This window comes from Urocitellus parryii, chromosome 6 (assembly GCF_045843805.1).
Source record: "Urocitellus parryii isolate mUroPar1 chromosome 6, mUroPar1.hap1, whole genome shotgun sequence".
NCBI lineage: Eukaryota > Metazoa > Chordata > Mammalia > Rodentia > Sciuridae > Urocitellus > Urocitellus parryii.
Window position 1 is genome coordinate 122008629 of NC_135536.1, and position 20859 is coordinate 122029487.

The 20859-nt window shown below is 38.0% G+C and overlaps 1 protein-coding gene across 2 annotated transcripts in view; it reads right to left on the reverse strand.

Annotated features, from left to right (window-relative positions):
- Positions 1-3029: 3029 nt before the first annotated feature.
- Mthfs (methenyltetrahydrofolate synthetase) overlaps positions 3030-20859 on the reverse strand; it is a 55458-nt gene continuing 37628 nt past the window's right edge. For both annotated transcript variants that reach the window (XM_077799894.1, XM_077799895.1), the window contains exon 3: positions 3030-5086. In XM_077799894.1, coding sequence (XP_077656020.1) covers positions 4854-5086 — 233 coding nt within the window. In that variant the 3' untranslated portion in view covers positions 3030-4853. The remainder of the gene's footprint in view (positions 5087-20859) is intronic.

The window sequence follows — 20859 nt, forward strand, 5'->3', positions numbered from 1 at the left end:
ACCAGTAAATTGCTAACTAAGCAGACATTTTTTTTTTAAATGCATCTAATTTGAATCTTCAGGGAAAAAGTCATGTTCCATCAATGAGTCAGATGTGAACTACTTTCAGAAAGCACTTGCCTGGCATGCATGAGAACCTGGGTTCAATTCCCAGTGAAAGGAAAGAAGGAAGGAAGGGAAGGAGGGAGGGAGGGAGAGAAGAAAGAAAGAAAAAGAAAGAAAGGAAGACAGACAAAGAGGGAGCATACTAAAAATGAAAATGTTTTCATCATTATATGATTATGTTGCCAAAAACCATGACATCTATAAATGCTTGCATATCTACACAACTAAATTGGAAGCAGAATTTTTCTAACTTGGTTTAAAATCTTTCTAAGAAGTTCAATAAGTTTTGAACCCATCTGTCAACAAAGCAAATGGATGGCGTTTTAATATGTAAGAATGACAGATCCACATCAAGAAAATGTATATTGACTAGTCATATTTCTATTTAAAATATCACTGTGAAATTAGTAGATAAAATTAAAAATTTTAGTAACTACACACTATATCCAACTGGATCTGCTTATCTCTGGAAGTACTTTTTTCAGCTAAAAAGCCTTTAAGACCAAATACTGAAATTAAAACCAGACTTCTGAGTCATTAAAAATGTGTTAAAATAAGGTTTTCAAAAAATAATGAGCCAGGCACGGTGGCACACGCCTGAAATCCCAATGGCTTAGGAGGCTAAGTAAGAAGAATCCCAAATTAAAGCCAGCCTCAGCAACTCAGCAAGACCCTGTCTCTAAATAAAATACAAAAAAGGGCTGAAGATGTGGCTCAATGGATAAGTGCCCCTGGGTTCAATACCCAGTACCAAAAAAAAAAAGAATTTGGGGATTGGATGTGTGGTTCAGTGGTGTATTACTTGCCTAGCATGCACAAGGCCCTAGGAAGGAAGGAAGGGAGGCAGGCAGGCAGGCAAGAAAGAGAGAGAAATGAGGAAGGGAAGAAAGAAGGAATAAATAAAAAATAAGTTTTTAAATCATGTTGTTCTTAAAAATGAATATAAATTATATCTAATATATCCTATTTCAACTTTATCTCATCCTTCTTGTGTGTTTTATAACATGCACATTATTATTTAGAAAAATCTGTTATTTATTTTTAAGCATAGAAGAAAACATATATTTAGGACTGGTGCCCACAGAGACTGAAGGAAAAAAAAAAAAAACCTGGGTTTTTATGGAGGGCAACATTCAAACTGGTTCATTCTTTCATTGAATTTACTGGGGCCAGGCACGGTGGCAAATGCCTATAATCCCAGCAATGTAAAAAGCTGAGGGAGGAAGATCACAAGTTCAAGGCCAGCCTCTAAAACTTAGATCCTGTATCAAAATAAAAAATCAAGGTTTGAGATGTAGCTCAGTAGTAATGCACCCTGCAATGGGGTTCAATGCCCAGTACCACAAAAAATAAAGAATAAGAATTTATTGGGTATTTACATTGTGCTGAGGTCTGAGGTAGGTTATGAAGCAAAAACAAATTTGGCATGGAAGGTGTCTTTAAGGAGCTGTAGTCTAGTGGAGAAAGTATATAAATATATATTAGCCAGGCACAGTGCCCCATGCCTGTAATCCCAGCACTAGAAGAGGCTGAGGCAGAAGGATTGCAAGTTTGAAGCCAGCCTGAACAACTTAGAGAGGCCCTATCTCTAAATAAAATATTAAAAAGGGTTGGGGATATGACTCAATGGTTAAGCACCCCTGGTTCAATCCCCAGACCACAAAAAAAAAAAAAATTAAAATGCAATGAGAGGGTCGTGGCTCAATGGTAGAGCACTTGCCCAGCATGTGTGAGGCACAGGTTTCAATTCTCAGCAGAATAAATAAAGATCCATTGACAACTAAAAAAATATTTTAAAAATGCAATGAGAGTAACTGAATTCAATGATCTCTAAAAGAAAAACAAAACAACTGAGGCCAGGAACTAAGCTTCTGCAATAAGCCATCCATGCCTTAACATATTTATCAACCTCTTAGAAGGCCATTGTGATTAAACAGGTATTGTTCTTTTTTTAATATTTATTTTTTGCAGTTGTAGATGGACACAATTACTTTATTTTATTTATTTATTTATTTTTATGAGGTGCTGAGGATGGAACCCAGGGCCTTGCACATGCGAGGCAAGTGCTCTACCGCTGAGCCACAACCCCAGCCCCACATATATTGTTCTTATCCACAACTTCATATAGTTCACTTTCTAAGTAAGCACAACTCTGCAGAATATATACCACAAACTTATTTGGGGCTGAGATGTTTCCAATTCCCAAGACTAAGAATTATTTCTGTTCAGTACTAGTTGCTATTTCTCTCCCTTCTACCTGGATTGACCCTTTCCTGTAAGCCTCATCATTCTTGCTTCTTGTTGACCTGTACCTCCTAGAATCAAAGGTCTTATTCTCATCCTCTGTTTATGTCCTAATCAGGTGACAGTGTCCTTTTTACCTGCATCATGGGAGGAAAGGGTTCTCCCTTCTAATACCCTTGCATAAAAACCACTGCATGCATTACTAGTTACTAGGAAATGGTTCTCTTTATAAATGGGAGGCCCTGAAGCCTCCTGGCTTTCTTGAATTTCAGCACCCTGCTTCTTCTGGCCAGTTGACTACCTGTTCTACCTGTACTTAAGAAGCTGAATGAGTGGTTTTAAACACCGTCTTTTGGTAGAAGAATAACATAGACTGAGTTGATTGGGCAAAACTTACCTGATCTGCAGTAACTTGGGAATTTCAGACCAATAGTCACATCAGTCATATTAATATTCACCTTAACCTTACAGTTGAATAACATTTAAGGTTTTTAACCAATATGACTTTATAGCTTGTAGGAATTACATTTCTCTCCCATTTTGCATTGTACATCTTAAACTGTACAGATCTATCTTTAGCCCATTGATATTTTATTTATTTTTTTTATTGGTTGTTCACAACATTTCAAAGCTCTTGACATATCATATTTCATACATTAGATTGAAGAGGGTTATGAACTCCCAATTTTACCCCAAATGCAGATTGCAGAATCACGTCGGTTACACATCCACAATTTTACATAATGCCCTATTAGTAATTGTTGTAGTCTGCTACCTTTCCTATCCCCTACTATCCCCCCTCCCCTTCCCTCACATCTTCTCTCTCTACCCCATCTACTGTAATTCATTTCTCTCCTTGTTTATTTTCCCATTCCCCTCACAACCTCTTATATGTAATTTTGTATAGCAAGTTGTGGGATTTTTCCTACTTTTGTGCATGAAATAATAAATCACAAATGAATCCAAATCATGAATCATGAATCCAAAGAATGGTGGATCTATGTTTTAAGTGAAATACATCTAAATATATTCAATTAACTCATTAAAAATATTTTCAAACACCCACTCTATGTCTCACTGTCTATGAAGTATGAAGTCTTTGGCACTCACAGTTCTGTGAAGTATGTAAACTAATAAGTGCTATAGAGAACAAGAAGATGAACAGCCAGGGTTGTTCAAACAAGGAATGGAACATACACCTGCCTGGGAAAGCAGAGGAAGACTTCACAGAAGAGGCAAAGCAGGAGCACAGTCCTGAGGAGGCATAGCAGTTGTCCAGATGCACAAAATGAGTGTTTCAGCCAAAAGGGTTCACTCAGTGCAAAGGGCAGAAGCAGCCTGTAATGCTCAATATGTGGCATAGAAGGAGAATGTGGGGTGTAAAGACAAGAGACTAGAAAAAGGAAGGTGGTAGCCTCTCCTAAGGGATGTTGTACACAATAGAAGACATCACCAAAACCCAGAGGGCTCTGAAGAGTCCCCAAAATACTCCAATCAGAAGTGCTTCATGATCAGATTTATGTTTTATAATACCACTCTGAAAGACATTGGAGGAAAAGAAGCCAGGTATGAGACGCTTGCCTAATTCCACTTAGAAATACTGAGGGGCTGGACAAAAGCAGCAGCAGGACAAAGGAGAGGAGAGCAGATGTAAGACGCATTTTGGAGGCAAGATCAACAGGAGCTGGTGACAGGCAGGAGGTGGGAAATGAGAGGAGAGTGGAGTCCAGGAAGACTCCTGGGTTTTCTGGTGATAACCAAATCCTCCCCCACCAACAAAATTACCACGGTCTAGCTGTGAGGCCATCTGCCAACCTTCAGCTAACAGCAACTTTCATTTTCCAAAACAGAACCCATGAGCAAACAGACACAATTCCTAACTTATATCAGATCTTAAAGTGACACACAAAACAGCGAGAGAGACCAATCAGTTAAATGAAAATATTTAAATCATCAAAAATTTTCATACATTAACCACCAACAACTACAAAGTGCCAAACATCAGATTTCAGGGTGAGTAAATGAAATCATGATGAATTAGTACAATATTATCAGGAAATTTGGTACCTAAAACACCGACAAATCAATTAATAAGCTCCAAGTCTCTGTATGTCTGGCCAGGCCCATGACAGGCCAAAATGAAATACAGTGTCCACCCACCATGTGTTTACCTTCCTCTCACACTCTGAGTTAGAACACAGTTCCTCATAAATATTTAACTTAAACTGCAAAACCGAGAGATTAACTTGTCACATTAACACCAGGAAATTATGTTGAAAATCATATGGTGATACCCTCCATTTTAATCAATATTCTAGTATTCACATTTATATTGATTTCAAAAGACAATTTAATATTAGGTATTTCATATTTACACTAAAAATTATCCGAGTCCATATTCAATTTAATGTGAAATTTCAATTAATTTTTTACACAGGAAAAAATATACATATATTCCTAACTCTGATACAAAACACTGATTATTTGGCTGTAGTCATCTGGTCTTAAGATGGTGAAGAGTCTTCGTAAAGAACTTCATCTACCTTCATGTCATGTTCATCCACTGGGACCTGCAGGCAAATCTGCTCTTTGAAAGCCAAGGCCAAGGTGTAGGGTTTCACTTCCTGACACTGCAGACAGCGCTTCAGGTAGGTGTCATAATAGCCTTTGCCCCTCCCCAGCCGGTTGCCATGTTTGTCAAACCCAAGACCTGGCATGAAGATGAGATCAAGTCCCCCTGTGGAAAAAGGGAATAAATTTGAGAGGATTAGCAGTTTCTGCAAGATCACTTTGGAATGAAATGTGGTTTTCTTTTTTTTTTTTTTAAGTTGTAGATGGACGCAATATCTTTATTTTATTTATTTATTTATTTTTATGTGGTACTGAAGAGCGAACCCAGTGCCTCACATTTTCGAGGCAAATGCTCTACCACTGAGCCACAACACCAGCCCCTGGTTTTCTTTCTTTCTTTCCCTTTTTTTTTTTTTTTTAGTTGTAGTTGGACACAATATCTTTATTTTATTTATATAGTTTTATGTGGTGCTGAGGATCAAACCCAGGGCCTTGCACGTGCTAGGCAAGCACTCTACTGCTAAGCCACAACCTCAGCCCCTGATTTTTATTTTTAATGACATCTATTCTTTCTCTGATTCCTAAAGAAATATATGATCACTGTAGAAAGTCCGGGGAGCAGGAGGAAGAGGGGGACAAAGAAAGAAATAATTACTCAGCAACTCAGTAAGTCCTTCATCCATCCTTCCGCAGTTCTTTCATGTATATCTTATGTAAAAATGCCAGATTCCCATGCCCTAAAGAGACTCTCTGAGGATACAGCCTAAAACTTCTTCCTTTTTTCTAACATACAGATAATTCTACATATCTGTCAGGTTTAGGAACCATTGCCCCAGGATAATAACAGCTGGAGGAGTGGGAAAGGGTGAGGGAGAAGCTGAAAAGGACAACGAGCAGGAGAGGTACCATGCAGCTCAGACAACCTACCTCTCTTCACTTCCCATCCCCCTGGAGAGGTGAGGCCAGGTTCTCAAGCTTCCCCAGATGCACATGAGGCAGGTTTTGGCCTACTCTGGGGCATTGCGTAAGTACAAAATGAGGTCCCATAACCAGTCACCTGGCAGGAATCTTCCCAGGTAAGACAGGGCCCAGAAATTGGCATGGATTCATCAGGATATAGCAGGCTGCTGGAGCTCAGGGTAAAGGGCAGGTTCTTAGAGTGGGAGTCTATGAAAATAGGTAATAATGGTCACTAGGTGGAAGACCTCTGTGGATATTATGAACCTCTGGCAGAGAGGACAAAGACAAAGACAAGGACTAGTGCAAGAGCCAAGTGAGGTGTCTACCCAGTGCTTTCCCCCGAGGCCTTCCTGTATTGGACCTTGGCCTCCTAAAAGCTTTCGTGGGGGCTTCTAGATGACCTACAGATTAGTCATGGACTAACCACTCAGACAACTTTGTTGCCTTACACTGGGTTGGAAGACAAGAACTCTCCAGAACAGGATATTACTGGAGATGGTCAGACTGCCAGCTAGGTCGGCCCCTGCTTTCAGCAGCTGTTCTGACTTCCTGCAGAACTGTGAGGTTAACACAACTTCTCTCTGGCTCCCAGCAAACACCTGTCAACCCTGCTTGCCAAAATCCAGCAGAGCAGATCTCAGGTTACAGTCATGACCTTCCTGTGTAAACCTGCCTGTCCATTCTAATCCCCACTTACTAAAGGGCCCTGGTCACTGATCTGTGTTCCTGTCCAGCTCATTTTCTCTTAGGATTGACACTGACCTGTGCTTTGTCTGTTAGCAGAACCTACTCAGGATTAAAGTTCAGCTCCTGTCTTCTAAACCTAGAACACACACTCACACACCTTCCTAGGACTCCTGGCCTCTTTACAGTATGGAAAGGTGTTTTGTAAAATACTCTGAGGGATTGACAGGTGGGGGCACACAATCTCTGCTCTTAAGGAGATGGCAGTTCAGTTAACATAAAACATACACATGTAATATCCATTCCAGTGTAAAGCAACAATCTCTGCCAGTTGTCCCAAAAGCAATAGACACAATGGGTCTTCAGCAGAAGAAAAGTAATTCTAGCTAGGTGGTCAGGGAAGGAGGCATGGAGAACTTTGACCTGACCTGGACTTTTAGGGAATATGTTTCAGAAACCAAAAGAAAGGTGGCAGGTGCAGAGTGATGAGAAGAGAGTGGAAGGCAGTTTATTTGCTAGGACAGAAGAATCAGGCTGAAGAGCAGCAGAAGAAATGAGTATGCAGTTCCCTTGTGCTCTGTTAGCAGAAGTATAAAATGTAACAGCTGCAATGGAAAACAGTATATAAGTTCCTTTGAAAATTAAAAACACAGAGGGCTGGGGTTGTAGCTCAGTGGTAGAGCATTTGCCTCATACATGTAAAGCCCCGGGTTTGATCCTCAACACCACAATAAAGAGAGAGAGAGAGAGAGAGAGAGAGGGAGAGAGAGAGAGAGAGAGAGATAGATACTGTGTCCATCTATAACTAAAAAAAAAATATTAAAAAATTTTAAAACAGAACTAACCATATTATCCAGTTATTCCACTTCTGAATATTCATCCAAATAATTGAAATCAGAGTCTCAGGAAGACTTCTGTTCTTCCATCCTCACTGCAACATTATTCACAATATTTAATAAGTAGAAATAGCCTATGTGTCCATTGTAGCATAAATGGATGAATAAACTATTGTACACACATACAATGAAATATTATTCAACCACGAAAAAGATGGAAATTCTGCAATATGGGACAACATGAATGAATTCTGAGGATATTACAGTAAGTGAAAGAAGTAAGACACAAAAAGACATGCACTGGAGCTACGGATGTGGCTCAGGGGTAGAGTGCCTGTCTAGCATATGTGAGGTTTAATCCCCAGCACCGAAATAAATAAATAAATAACAAATACAATATGATTCTAATTCTATGAAGTATTTAGAGTAATCAAACTTTTAGAAACAGAAAGTAGAATGTCAGTTGCCAGAGGCTGGAAGAAGATGGAAATGGGGAGCTACTGTTCAATAGGTACAGAGTTTTAGTCATATAAAAAGAAAATATTCTAGAAATCTGCTCTATAACATTATATTATAATTAATACAACTTTATTATGCAATTAAAATTTTTAGAAGGGTAGATCTCATATGCTATTTAACACAATTTTTTTTAAAAGGCAGAGCAAAAGGGAAGCCAACAGAATAGTTAAGATTTCCAGTTAACTCAATACACAAGAAAAAAAGGGCAAATTTTTGGAGCAGCCACATTTAAGCTATTGGAAAAAAAAAACAGAGAATAAAGAAAAGAAACAGAAAGGTAAGAAAACAAAATTCTAGTGCCCTCAAGTTATAATTAATCTTGTTCCCTCTATTCTTGTTACTCCCTGTACTCCAATTACAGCTCTGAAGTCTACCTTGTCCTACAGCTGGTTGTATATGTCTTTGTCTACCCTCCTGGACAGCAAATTTCCTTGTAGGCCATAATTTTTTCCAATTCATCCTTCATGCTTGAATTTTAATAGAATTATAGGCCAAAGGAATCCTGAAAGATGAGTGTATTATCTGCAAATGGATCAATCCTGGCATGACATCCCATACTTTAATAACTCCAAGGCATATAGATTCAGATCAAGGTGGCAACATTAGGGAAAAACAAAATGATATAAGTACATCCTTGCATGGCTGCCAGTTCAAAGAGAGCTCTGCAACTGTTAAGCAAGAAAAAGAATAGCCTTTAGATTCTTAGGTCACTCAAGACTCTGAAATGGCCCTTCATAGGCGGATGGGGGTCCTGACGTCCTATTTGGGATGTTGCTGTTGGACCTCCTGCCCACAGGATTGCTAATTTCTCCATTCAACCATAGAGGCACCTATTGTTGCCCCTGGCTTCACTTCTTTGGAATGCCCTTCCTGGTCTGCTGTTTCTGCTACTTGGTGAATTCAAGCATTTTCCTAAAACACATATGGCATTTTTTGCTTGATTTCATTCATTTGTTGTTACCCTTGAAGTTCTCCCTATGCCTTAGCATCATCATCATATGCATTACTTCATTACACACACATACACACACACACACACACACACACTCACCACACACACCTGGAGCTCTTCACATATTCATAACACTATGTAGAATGCTTCTGCCACCCACCTGCAAAGGTGAAAAATCAGTGTGGCATGATGATGATGCACAGGTTCAACATACTGACTCAATGAGCTTCCTGTGCACAAGCTGGTCCCACCCTGGGCCATGCCCACTAATAAAGAAAGATCCTAGACCCACTGTAAATTATCACAACATTAAAACTCAGGAAAGGAAAGGAGAAAAACCCTTTTTCTCCTGTATTTCTAGTTTTCTAATGTTACTTTGTACTCCAAAACTGCAAACTAACCTTGGAAAACTGACCCAGTCCCACATACTATATTTGCTCTAAGACAGTGGTGTCCTCTGAAGGCAGGCTGGAGTGGTAGTTAGGAGCAAGGGCCACAGGGCTATCTTAGTTGTGTGATCAAGAGCACTGCCCAATTTTTTAATATTTTCATCTGCAAAACAGAACTGGTCCTGGAAATTAAATTAGATAATGCTAAGAAACTCCCCAGCAAGGTGCCTTTTATGATCTTTATATTTACTATGATACTTTTTTCTTTCTTTTTTTCAATTTTTTTTAGCTGCAGAAGGACATAATACCTTTATTTTATTTGTTTATTTTTATGTGGTGTTGAGGATTGAACCCAGTGCCTCACATCTGCTAGGCAAGTGCTCCACCACAACCCCATCCCTAGTTTTATATTTTTATATATATATGAATGAATAAATATCAGGCACTATTACTTGAACCAACTGGCAAGGAAAAGAGTAGTGCTCCTTCAGTACTTCAAGTCATTTTTTTTGTTTGTTTTTAGGTGTAGATGGACACAACACAATGCCTTTATTTTTATGTGGTGCTGAGAATCGAACCCGGGTCCCGCCCATGCTAGGGGAACGCTCTACTGCTGAGCCACAATCCCAGCCCTAGTACTTCAAATCAATTTTTAACCTGAGCTTTCACAATCTTACATTAGAACTGGCTCCAGCTCTAGGATTCAACACAGCAAGAAAAGAGGAGCAAGAAAACCAGAAGAGAGTGAGGTTATAGAATAGGAATCAGCAGTTTTTTCCTGTGAAGGTCCAAGAGTAATAATTTTAATTTTTAAATTAATAATTATTTAATTATTACATAAATTATTATATATATATATATAAATAATTTGCAGGCCATAGGTCTATGTCACAACTTCTTAACTCTGCTGTGCACTGTGAACCCAGTCATAGATAGTATATAAATGAATAACTGTAGCTGTGTTCCAATCAAATTTTACTTACAGAAACAGGTGGAGGGCCAGATGTGGCCTTTAGGGCTGCAGTTTGCTAAACCCCACCATAGAATGTAAAGGAAGAGAGTTTCAGAAACAGAGACATGGAGATAATGTCACAAGTGGCAGAATGGACAAGTAAGCAGAGGACATAAAAGTATCTATTAGATTTGGAAATCACTGGGGTAAGGATACTTTAACTGGGGAGATGGGAATAGATACAAAGCTGCAAGACCTTTGTTGAAAAAAGAAAAAAAAGACATAGAAAGTAGGCCTTGAAAAGAAATGAAAAAGAATTTTATAAATGCTTTTCCTTATTCCTAGTTCTGAAGCACTAGGCTCTGAGGATTCAGTTCACTTTCACAAAACCTTCTGTTTAACTCTGTTAGTGAGGCAGCAGCTAGGCCACTGACACCTCCTCGGATGCCCTAAGCTCAGACTCCCTGTCCTGAGATTCAGAATGTAGGTTTGGCCAGCAGACTATCTATGCCATAATACTTAAGAGAAAGCCAAAAATAACAAGTGTTACAGCCCAGGATATGCATACAGCTTTCTATTTTCAACAGGTATAACAGTACTATTTTTATACTTCCCTTTCTCCTTCTAATTTTTTTTAACGTACATTTCATAGGAACTTCATGACTTAGGACATTCTCCAAAATTAACCTTCTGCAATATGGCCAGAGTTCTCTCTTCTACTCTTTAATTCTGAATGTGCCAATTCTCTTGAAAGTTCATCTGGTTATCCCACCTCTAGTTACTTCTGGTCCAAATCCAACCTAAAATGCAGAATTCATCCTGGTTCCTCTTTGCTCAAAATATTTAGCCAATCACAACCTCTTAAAGATAACATCCAAACCCTCTTACCAGGTATGTAGAACCCACTGCAATCTCATTCGCATTACCTTCCCACACCATCTCTCACTGCACTCTGGTAATGCCCATTAAATGGACTGATTCATTGTCCCACAAACTCACCTCATGATTTCCTGTCCATGTACCGTAACTCCTGCTAAACTGTTCTCCATTCCTGAGGTCCTTCCACTCTTTTTCTTATCATAACAATCATCATGTTAACCTCAGTTCAATTTTCACCAAGTCTTCCTTTCCACTCACTTAAGTGCAACCAGCTCTTATCCCACACTGCACAATGTGTACGATCCACAAAGAAGTAGAAATCCTTCTCCCTTCACTCCAGGAACAGAGGTTTTGTCTTTCCCCCAAAGAGGTGTTAAAACAAAGAATAAGAGTAAGGGTTATAACGAGTGGTTATTTCACCATATTTATCTTAGTGTCCTGACTATACCCAAGTAGTCACCTATTCAGACCATCCCACAAGACATCTAACTCTAAACCAAAGTGCTGCTTCTAGAAGAGCACTGAAATTAGCATTTTGGAAGTGCCTACAAGGTGACAGGCAACCCTAGGTTTCAAAAGATGAATAAAACCAGCTGGTCAGGACATCTACTAGTAAGGCAGTGGGGGGCAGAGATTATCATATCCATTTCACAGATGCTCAGAGGTCAACTTTCTCCTTATGGTTATTCAGCTCCTAAGAGATGAGGCTCTCCCAGGTGAGTAATGATTCAACAATACACACTGTTCTTACTAACAAAAGATACAGGTGAGATTAAGCAAAAAGATAGAGGGAACATAATAAGGCCAAGTACCTTAAGAATCAGAAGAGAGGAGAAGTGGAGTACGCAGGCTTCTAGGCAGGATGTGTGGGTCTCAATCTCAGCACCACCATGTATTAGCTACAAAACAATAGTCAAAACTGCCTTCACCTAAACCTAGAATAAATAGGCATATTATGATATTGTCCCTGAGCTATTAACACCAAACATCAATTTAATAAATTCCTACATGCCTTCTTAGGCCATGCACCTGACTACTAAGACACATGCACTTCCATCAAACATGCTTCCAAAACATGAAGAAGGTGAAATCCTAAAATAAAATACAGGACCAATAATTCATGATAGCTCTTGTGGCAGAACTCTCAAAAATCAATACAATATACTTTGAATTCATTATGGTTGCCTTAGAAATAACAGACTGAAGCATGACCCCCTTGAATCACTCGATCTTCACAGTAACAGTGCAGAGCATACAAAGGCAATAAACAAAACCATTAAGAGACTACAATTAATAAAACATATTCAACCTCTTATTATGTATAAAAATCATATTTTGAAAAAACATGCTTCCCTATAAATCTATAATGCACTTAAAGAAGAGCCAACCAACTAAACCACCTAATGTGGACTGGCAATTTTTTTTAAATTACATTGTAAATGTACCTTCACTTCTTCTGCCATGTTTGGTCACAATATATTTTTGTCATTTAGGAATCTCCATGTAGAATCAAGCATGCTATAGCAAGAATCATCTATTAAAGACATGATTTTTCACAACTGATCATGAATGCATTGGTATTATAAAATCCTTTCTTTTAGCACAGGCACCCAGGTTTGCATCAAAATACAGGGACTGCATTTGTCACAAGAGCACTGGGGACAAGTACCAAACACCATGTAAGATAACCTTCTCCTAATATTCCTGGGTATGACAGGTCCTTCTGTTCATCAGCTAATGAGATATTCAGAATATAAGAAAATCATACGGAGATTTACATTTAAAGCATACAGAGCCTTACATTTAAAACCTAAGAGCATTATGAGTCTGAGGTTTTTACTCAACCCTATGGACACTATGTGTTTAAATAAAGAAAGTAGGAGGTGACTGGAGTTTAGACTCTTCTGGGTAAAGCTGAAAGCAAAGAAAAAAGAAGGCTGAATGGCAATGAGGTGACTTAACTGCTGAGTATCTACACCAACAGCTGAGAGACAGGCCTCCAACCTAGTGCAGACAGCCTAGAAAAACAGCAAGGTCAACAAGACAGAAGTTGAGCTAAGATGAACTATGAGGACCAATCACACTTCTCCCTATAATGTCAGTACACTTCCACAAGAATATATCAGGAAGGACACAACAGAAGAATGACCAACTCTAGAGTAAAGACTTGGATGAAAAGGGTACTTTATATTTTCACACTACTTCTGTATAAAAGTTTTTACCATGTGCACATAAAACAAAATACTTTTAAAAACCCTCTAAATGTCAACCTTCTAGTCTGTCAAGGACAAGATCCCTGGAGACATTTTAGCCCAGAAGTTGAGATATGGGCTTCTAGAGAGACTGTCTGGATTCAAATCCTACAAGTACCACTATTAGCTAAGAAATATTAGTCAAGGTACTGAATCTCTCCTTAAAATGGGGATGATAATACCACCTGCTTTGTAGAGTGAGTAAGTAAATAAAGTATGCAAAAACTCTAGTAAATGCTAACTTATATTATACTTAGAGATATAAGTAATATCTATTCTCTTCTTTCTGACTCTGAAAATTATTTTCTTTAGAATCATAACACCCTTCCAAAAGTTATGTAGACTTTCTATCAGCTCAAACCACCTCCCATCAGCAGGCCTGGCTCTCTACTGCCACCTTCTGTCAGTTAGAGACATCCACAAGAGACTACTAAAGCCCAGAGGAAAGCAGGAGCCATAATGGCTCTCTGAAATGTAGACTCTTAACACAGGTGAAATGGGAAAGCATTCATCTGTTACAAATGGCCTTTCCCTTTACAGAGAATCCTCTGAGGAGTATCTTTTTACAAACCAAGAACAATGGAATTGCTCTTTTACACTGTCTCTTAGCGATTTCACCAAGTGCCAGACACTGCTCTAACAACTTCACGGACACATCCTCATTTGAACTGTCCAGCAGTCCCCTAAAGCAGACATTACAATCCACTTTTTCCAAATGGGAAAACCAAAGAGGTGATGCAATGTGCTCAAGTCATATGGTAGTAATGTCAGTGTTGGAATTGGAGCTCTGGCACTCTAGCTCTAGGAAGCACAGGAGTTCCTTGTTCCCTGCCTGGAGTAACACAGACAGGAAAATTCTACTTACCTGCCTTAGAGATATGCTCACGCAGACTGATCACAGCATCTATACCAGTCAGGTCAGGGCCATGACAAGGAACAGATGGCACACAAACTGAGGATATGAGAGGAGTTTCATAAAAGAATGACTTAAACGGTGAACAGGACTTTCAAAGTAACTACTAGGAAGCCTTGACTACCATTAAGCCTGAAAGTGCAAGGGGTTGGGCAAGGGTGAGCATGGCTATGGTCCCAAAACAGCTGCAATTAGAGGGACTACAGGACAGCAATGTGGACAATGCATTGGGGTGGGAAAGGTTAACACCTACCTCACTCTCTGGCACACTCCAGTCTCTACTGGTGCCTCCTGGTATAGTAGGGTCCACACACACACACACACACACACACACACACACAAATTGACATTCTGAGTACTCAGCAAGTAAAAAGACAGACTGTGGGATTAAAGGAGGCCTACTGAAGGGATCCAGCAAGATTTAAACATATCGGTGTTACTCCTGGGTTTGATGAGGTGGCTTATTTTTAATTTATTTTTTATCCCCCCCATTTTTAATTTCTTATTTATGTCATATCTTTGTAATCAGAAAAAAGTTATTCTTCTTTCAAAAAAGAAATAATTTTTATGAATACCAAGAAAAATTTTCAGTCTTCTTTAGAAGATACATGTAAAACATGTTAGCGATTTTCTTAAATTTGTGTTTTTTATTATATCTTGACCAGTGTGTTGTTTAGAAAATATCTCCAAATTTCAACAGGTAAAAATAATTTGATTTACCTTATTTTCATCACCATCACCATAAACAGCGACTACAACTGTACATGAAAGATGCCAAGCTAGGTGCTAAGGACCACAGAAGTGGGATGGGGTGTCCCAATACTTCAACTACAGGGATTTGCAACGACAGCCTGGCAGCCAAATCTGGCTCCAAATAAAGTTTCACTGGAACACTGCTGAATAGTGCTTTCACACTATGACAGCAGAATCGAATCACTGCAACCGACATAGCACAGGCCACAAAGCCCCAAATATTTACTATCTGGCCCTTTAGAGAGAAGGCTTTGCCAACCCCTGCTTTAGGGCATCTACCATAAGGTTCTGGATGGGGAGCAGGAGTCAATACTTCAGCTTATCCTGTCTTAACATATATTGACCAAAATAAATCTTATTGAAAGAAAACAATTAAACTATCTTTGCTGCAGATAAGCAAAAACACAGCAAGTAAGATCCTTGGCAGCATCAGTCTAATCCCAATAACAGTATCTAAATGTGACATCTATTTTGGCTCTGAGTTTAGGATACTTTCAGCATTATTAATAATAAAATAGACTTAAAATGAACAGGAAAACTGAGAAGAAATCAGTTTGAAAGAAAAAAACTGGAGAAACTGATGGAAAAAAATGAGCAGATAGAACTCTTCAGATTCTCAGATCTCTTTAAATCAAAGCTTAATGATTCTAAAAATTAAAAAAAAATTCTCACTTGTATGTGACACAATTAAGAAATAAGTCACAAAGGTTCCACTTACATGAGGTGTCTAAAGCAGTCAAATTCACAGAAACAGAAAGTGATGGTGCTTGCCAGGGATTGGAGGGAGGGGGAAACAGAACAGTTGTCTAATGGGTAATGGGGTAAGAGTTTGGGGTCTGTAAGATGAAAATTTCTAGATCTCTTCCACAATAATGTGAATGTACTTACTTACCACTACTGTACTGTGCACTTAAAAATGGTTAAGATGGTGAATTTTATGCTATGTGTTTCTTTACTGCAACAATAAAACAAAGAAATAAAGAAAGGAAAAGAATGAGACATTGGGGGAAGACTAGAGGGCAGCCTATCCTGTGGCACAAGTTTACATGAGGTTGCACTCAAGAAAGAAAAGAAAAGCCTGGTTTTCTCTTGAAAGCAGTAAAGAACAATTTCTTCAGATACTGAAATATAATGGTGCTTTTGGAGCTCTTGCTATTTTTCTCAATTTTTAGAAGACAACTTCTCAAAGTCATTATTCTAAATAATTATAGCACTGTGTAATTTCTATGTCTTAGGAACTTAGCAAAATGGAAACTTCTCCCTGGCTTCCACCATTTGTTTTACCAAGACGTTAAATAAGCACCTGAAAGTCCTGTAACCTCTCTGGTTCCATACATTTAACTAAAACAAAATTACATGGTCCACTATATTTCTTCTGCTTGCTCTCTTCCTCCAAGTCTAGGAGGCACATAGCTCGACTAATATGAGCCTTGTGCCATCTACAAAAATTCTATTACTGCAAGTCTAAGAATAAAGTAACCTATTGCTTTGAAATAATAGCACCTGGATTTTATATAATGTCCTTTTCCAGTGAATTCCAAGTGCTTTTTTCACTCCAGCTAGGCTTATTATCTGCTTCAATAAGTCTTTTTCTGGTAGGTAAGAAACTTGCTCTTGAAACTTTTAATGTTCCCTAAAACCTGCAAGAGCAGCTTGACAGAAAAGAGGAAGGAGGAAAAAAATACTGAAGGCTTTTCCCTCAATAAAAATTCAATGGATCATGAAAATAGAAGGAAGGACCAGTAGAGTACAGGAAAGGGACCAGGAGGGGGGGGGTAGAAAAAGGGGAGTACTAGGGAATAAAATTAACCAAATTATGTTATATACATGTGTGAATATGTAACAACAAATCCCACTATTATGTATAATTATAATGCACCAATTTACAAAGGGAAATAACCAATGAAATCAGGTCAATAAATAGCCAAGACCAATAACTAGATACATGGAAGGCCCTGTCCATAGAAATACATAGACGGTAGAGACAAGTAATTATCAATAAAGACCTAACAAGGGGGCTGGGGCTGGGGCCCAGTGGTAGAGCACTCATCTGGCATGTGTGAGGCCCTGGGTTCGATCCTCAGCACCACATAAATAAATAAAATAATAAATAATAAATAAATAAAATTAAAAGGTATTGTGTCCACCTACAACTAAAAAAATTTTCAAAGAAAAAAAAAAAAGACCTAACAATTAGCCCACCTAAAAATTTGCCTAGTAAGTTGAGGTAAAGAGATAATTAAGTAACTGAATTAATGGGTAGAGTAATGTAAGTGCCAGGAAATAGGTAAAAAGGAAGAAAGTTATATCTCTTCAAGGAGAGGGAAATAACCACTAAGGAGGTGGCAATTGTGTGATGTGAATGATGAAAAAATGAGTAGGATCCTGAAAATCAGGATGAGGCAGGGATAGCACATGAGGCATAACAAAAACAGAGTGAACGAAAGTACAGATTTAGATAAATGTGGCATGTGTTCAGAGCCAGTAACTGGTTCCCTTTGGAAGGACTTATTGAAACTAAAGCAAGATGTCTAGAAGGATGCACTGAAACCATACTGAGAAATGCTTCCAGTGGCAGAGTAAGAAATCTACTTAACCCTGCAGGTGGAACCAATGTATCTCTTGGTCAACCTCTGAGAGGAAAATGAAGTAGACAACATTGGCTACAGGGAGCCAAGCTGAGTTTCCAGCCTTCTATATGTGTGTCCCACCTTTTGAGTCTCTGCTTTTGTAATCCTGCCCTTCCTTTACACTCAACTCACAGTTGCTTCCTTCACCTTCCCACAGGCTTTGGCTACTCTAAATTCCAGTGAGCAATGGCATTAGAGCTGTTTGTAGGTACTTACTAATGCACTCTGGTAGGTTCCCTCCTCCTCGCTAATGATCAAATGTCCCACATCCTTTTCCACAAGCAGATTGATAGGATGGAGTCAGCTGATTTATCTGAACTATTAGAAGGAGGCTTTTTTGAAATGGACATACAGACTATTTTATAACTTTGTTTAAAGCTTCCCCTAAGTGTTCTCCTGCCTTCTTTGCCATGATTTGTCTAATGACCATAAAACAAAGTTTTTCTATTATTTGATATATTCATTGAAAAAAATTATAGATTCCTTGCCAGTATTTTTCAATACAGACAGAACTGAATAATTTATATCATTTTTCTCAAATTCAACTAGTGGAGCTATATGCAGAGAGGGAGTGGGAGTTATTCTATTGATGTTATACAGGTATGTATACACACACACACACACACACACACACACACACAAGTCCCATGGTTGTTATGAATATCAGGTCATTATATCAAAGATCAATTTGACATTTAGTAATTCTACATTCAAGTAACTATTTTCAGCCAGCTGTTTTCAGTTAGTTTCACCCAATTATTATTATTATAATCCAAGAATCTAGCCTCTTATTCCTAGAGAGTATGCCTACCCCCCAAAATTGAAAAGCATCTGCTTCCCCTCCTCCAAAATATAACTTATGCATTGGACTAAAAGCTGCATTTTTGTTTTCAATGATTTTGGTGACTATATTTCATCATTCTTTTGGAGAAGGTCTTGAAAATAAGAACACCTAGGGTTTAGCCTCACAGTTGACTGTGTGACTTTGGACAAGTCATTTGCCATCTAGACCTGTTCTCCTACCTACAAATGCCTTCCAGTTCAAATGATCCCCAGAATGCTGAGTAAATGACTGAGGATATATAAATGCTGGAGACTGTAGGCAAACTACTACCTCAGACTAATAAATTTGTGAAACAGTGACATCTACTGGAAATTGAGAACACTACTTAATCCATCCAAGAAATAGCCTTTAAAAACCTCATTTTTTCTCATTTTGAAAACATGTTATCAAGGATGTGTTTCTTATGAAATCAATTTTTTAATATTTGATTTTATCAAGCTTAAGAAAATTTTGAGGAAAATAACCTTAAAATTACTTCAGAGACTCCTGGTTCCCTTTGGAAATTTGAGTCTATGCTCCTATGTTTTCCTTTACAAAACAAATAACCAGCTTTAGGTGCTGGGGGTATAGCTCAGTTGGTAGAGTGCTTGCCTAGCATGCACAAGGCCCTGGGTTCAATTCCCAACACCACAAAAAAAAAAACTCAGCTTTAAAATATAATGGAAAAATATCCATTTATAATAACAACAAATATAAATTAATTAAGAATACACTTAACAAGTAACAATACACTTAAAGGAAATAAACAGAAACAACATGACTAAAAGCAAAAACATTTACAAAGAAACAGAACAGGTCTTGAATAAATGAAGAAATATATCATATTCCTAAAGAAGGAAGAATATTATAAAGAAATCCATTTTTCCCAAATTAATCTACAAATTTAATACTACTCCCAGTCAAGATCTCAAGCAGACCTTGAGGGAGAAATAACAAAATTATTTTCAAGCTCATTTGTAAAGTGAGTATGTAAGTATAGTATGGGGCTGGAGACGAAGCTCAGTAGTAGAGTACATCCTTAGCATATAGGAGGCCCTGGATTCAATACCCAGTATCAAGACAAAAGAATAGCTAGCTAGATTTTTCAAACCAGACCCCAACATATACAAGAATTTAGTTCATAAAATAAAAATGGTAACATTCAAATCAAAGAGGAAAAAAAGATAGATAATTGAATAAATGGTGCTGGAACACCAGGCTATCATTTTTAAAAATTACTTTCTCTCCCTGAACATATCAACCCAAATTCAAAAGGAATTAACATTTCAATAGTAAAGAAATAAAATACTAGATAGTGGAGACTTCCAAAATCTCAAGAAGAAAGGAAGATCTCTTAAAAATAAAACAAAGGCAAAAAATCCTACAAAAAAGATTAATGAACTTTACTCATAAAATTGTAAACATTTCTATCTCCCCCAAAACAAACCATACACAAAATTAAGAAGAAATTTTTAAATGAATAGTAATTGTTCGCAGAATGACCATCACATTAACCATATGACATATTAACCATATGACAGACTAATTATTAATATTTTAAAACATAAGAAATTCTTACCATTCAGAAAATAATGAATGCCAAAAAAAAAAAAAAGAAAGAAAGAAAAAATTCCCAAGAGCAATGGGGTATAAAAACAATGCTTTATAAATGACAAAAAAGACTGTACATGATGATCAAGTAGAATTCTTCCCAAGGATTCAAGGTTGGTTCAATATATGTAAATCCAATAAATGTAACTCATCATATAAACAGAAAAAAAGGGCAAAAATCACATGATCATCTCAAAAGATGCAGAAAAGGCCTTCAACAAAATTCAGCACCCATTCATGTTAAAAACACTGAAGGAACTAGGGACAGAAAGAACTTACCTCAACATTGTAAAAGCTACATATGACAAATCTAAAGCTAACATCTTACTGCAGGGAGAAAAACTGAAAGCATTTCCTCTAAAACCAGGAATACTCTCACCACTACCATCCAAAAATTTCAACTCTAGCCAGAGCAACCAGGCAAAAGAAGGAAATGAAAGGGGTACAAAGGAGAAAAGAAGAAATCAAACTATGTCTATTTGCTGGAGACAGGATTCTATAACTAGAGGACCCAAAAAACTCTACCAAATGGCATCTAGATCTGATTAAAAAAAAAAACCTCAGTAAAGTAAAAGCCTACAAGATCAACATATAAAAATGAATACGGGGCTGGGGATGTGGCTCAAGCAGTAGGGCGCTCACCTGGCATGCGTGCGGCCCGGGTTCGATCCTCTGCACCACATACAAACAAAGATGTTGTGTCCGCCAAAAGCTAAAAAATAAATATTAAAAATTCTCTCTCTTTCTCTCTCTAAAAAAAAATCAACAGCTTTCTTATATTCCAAT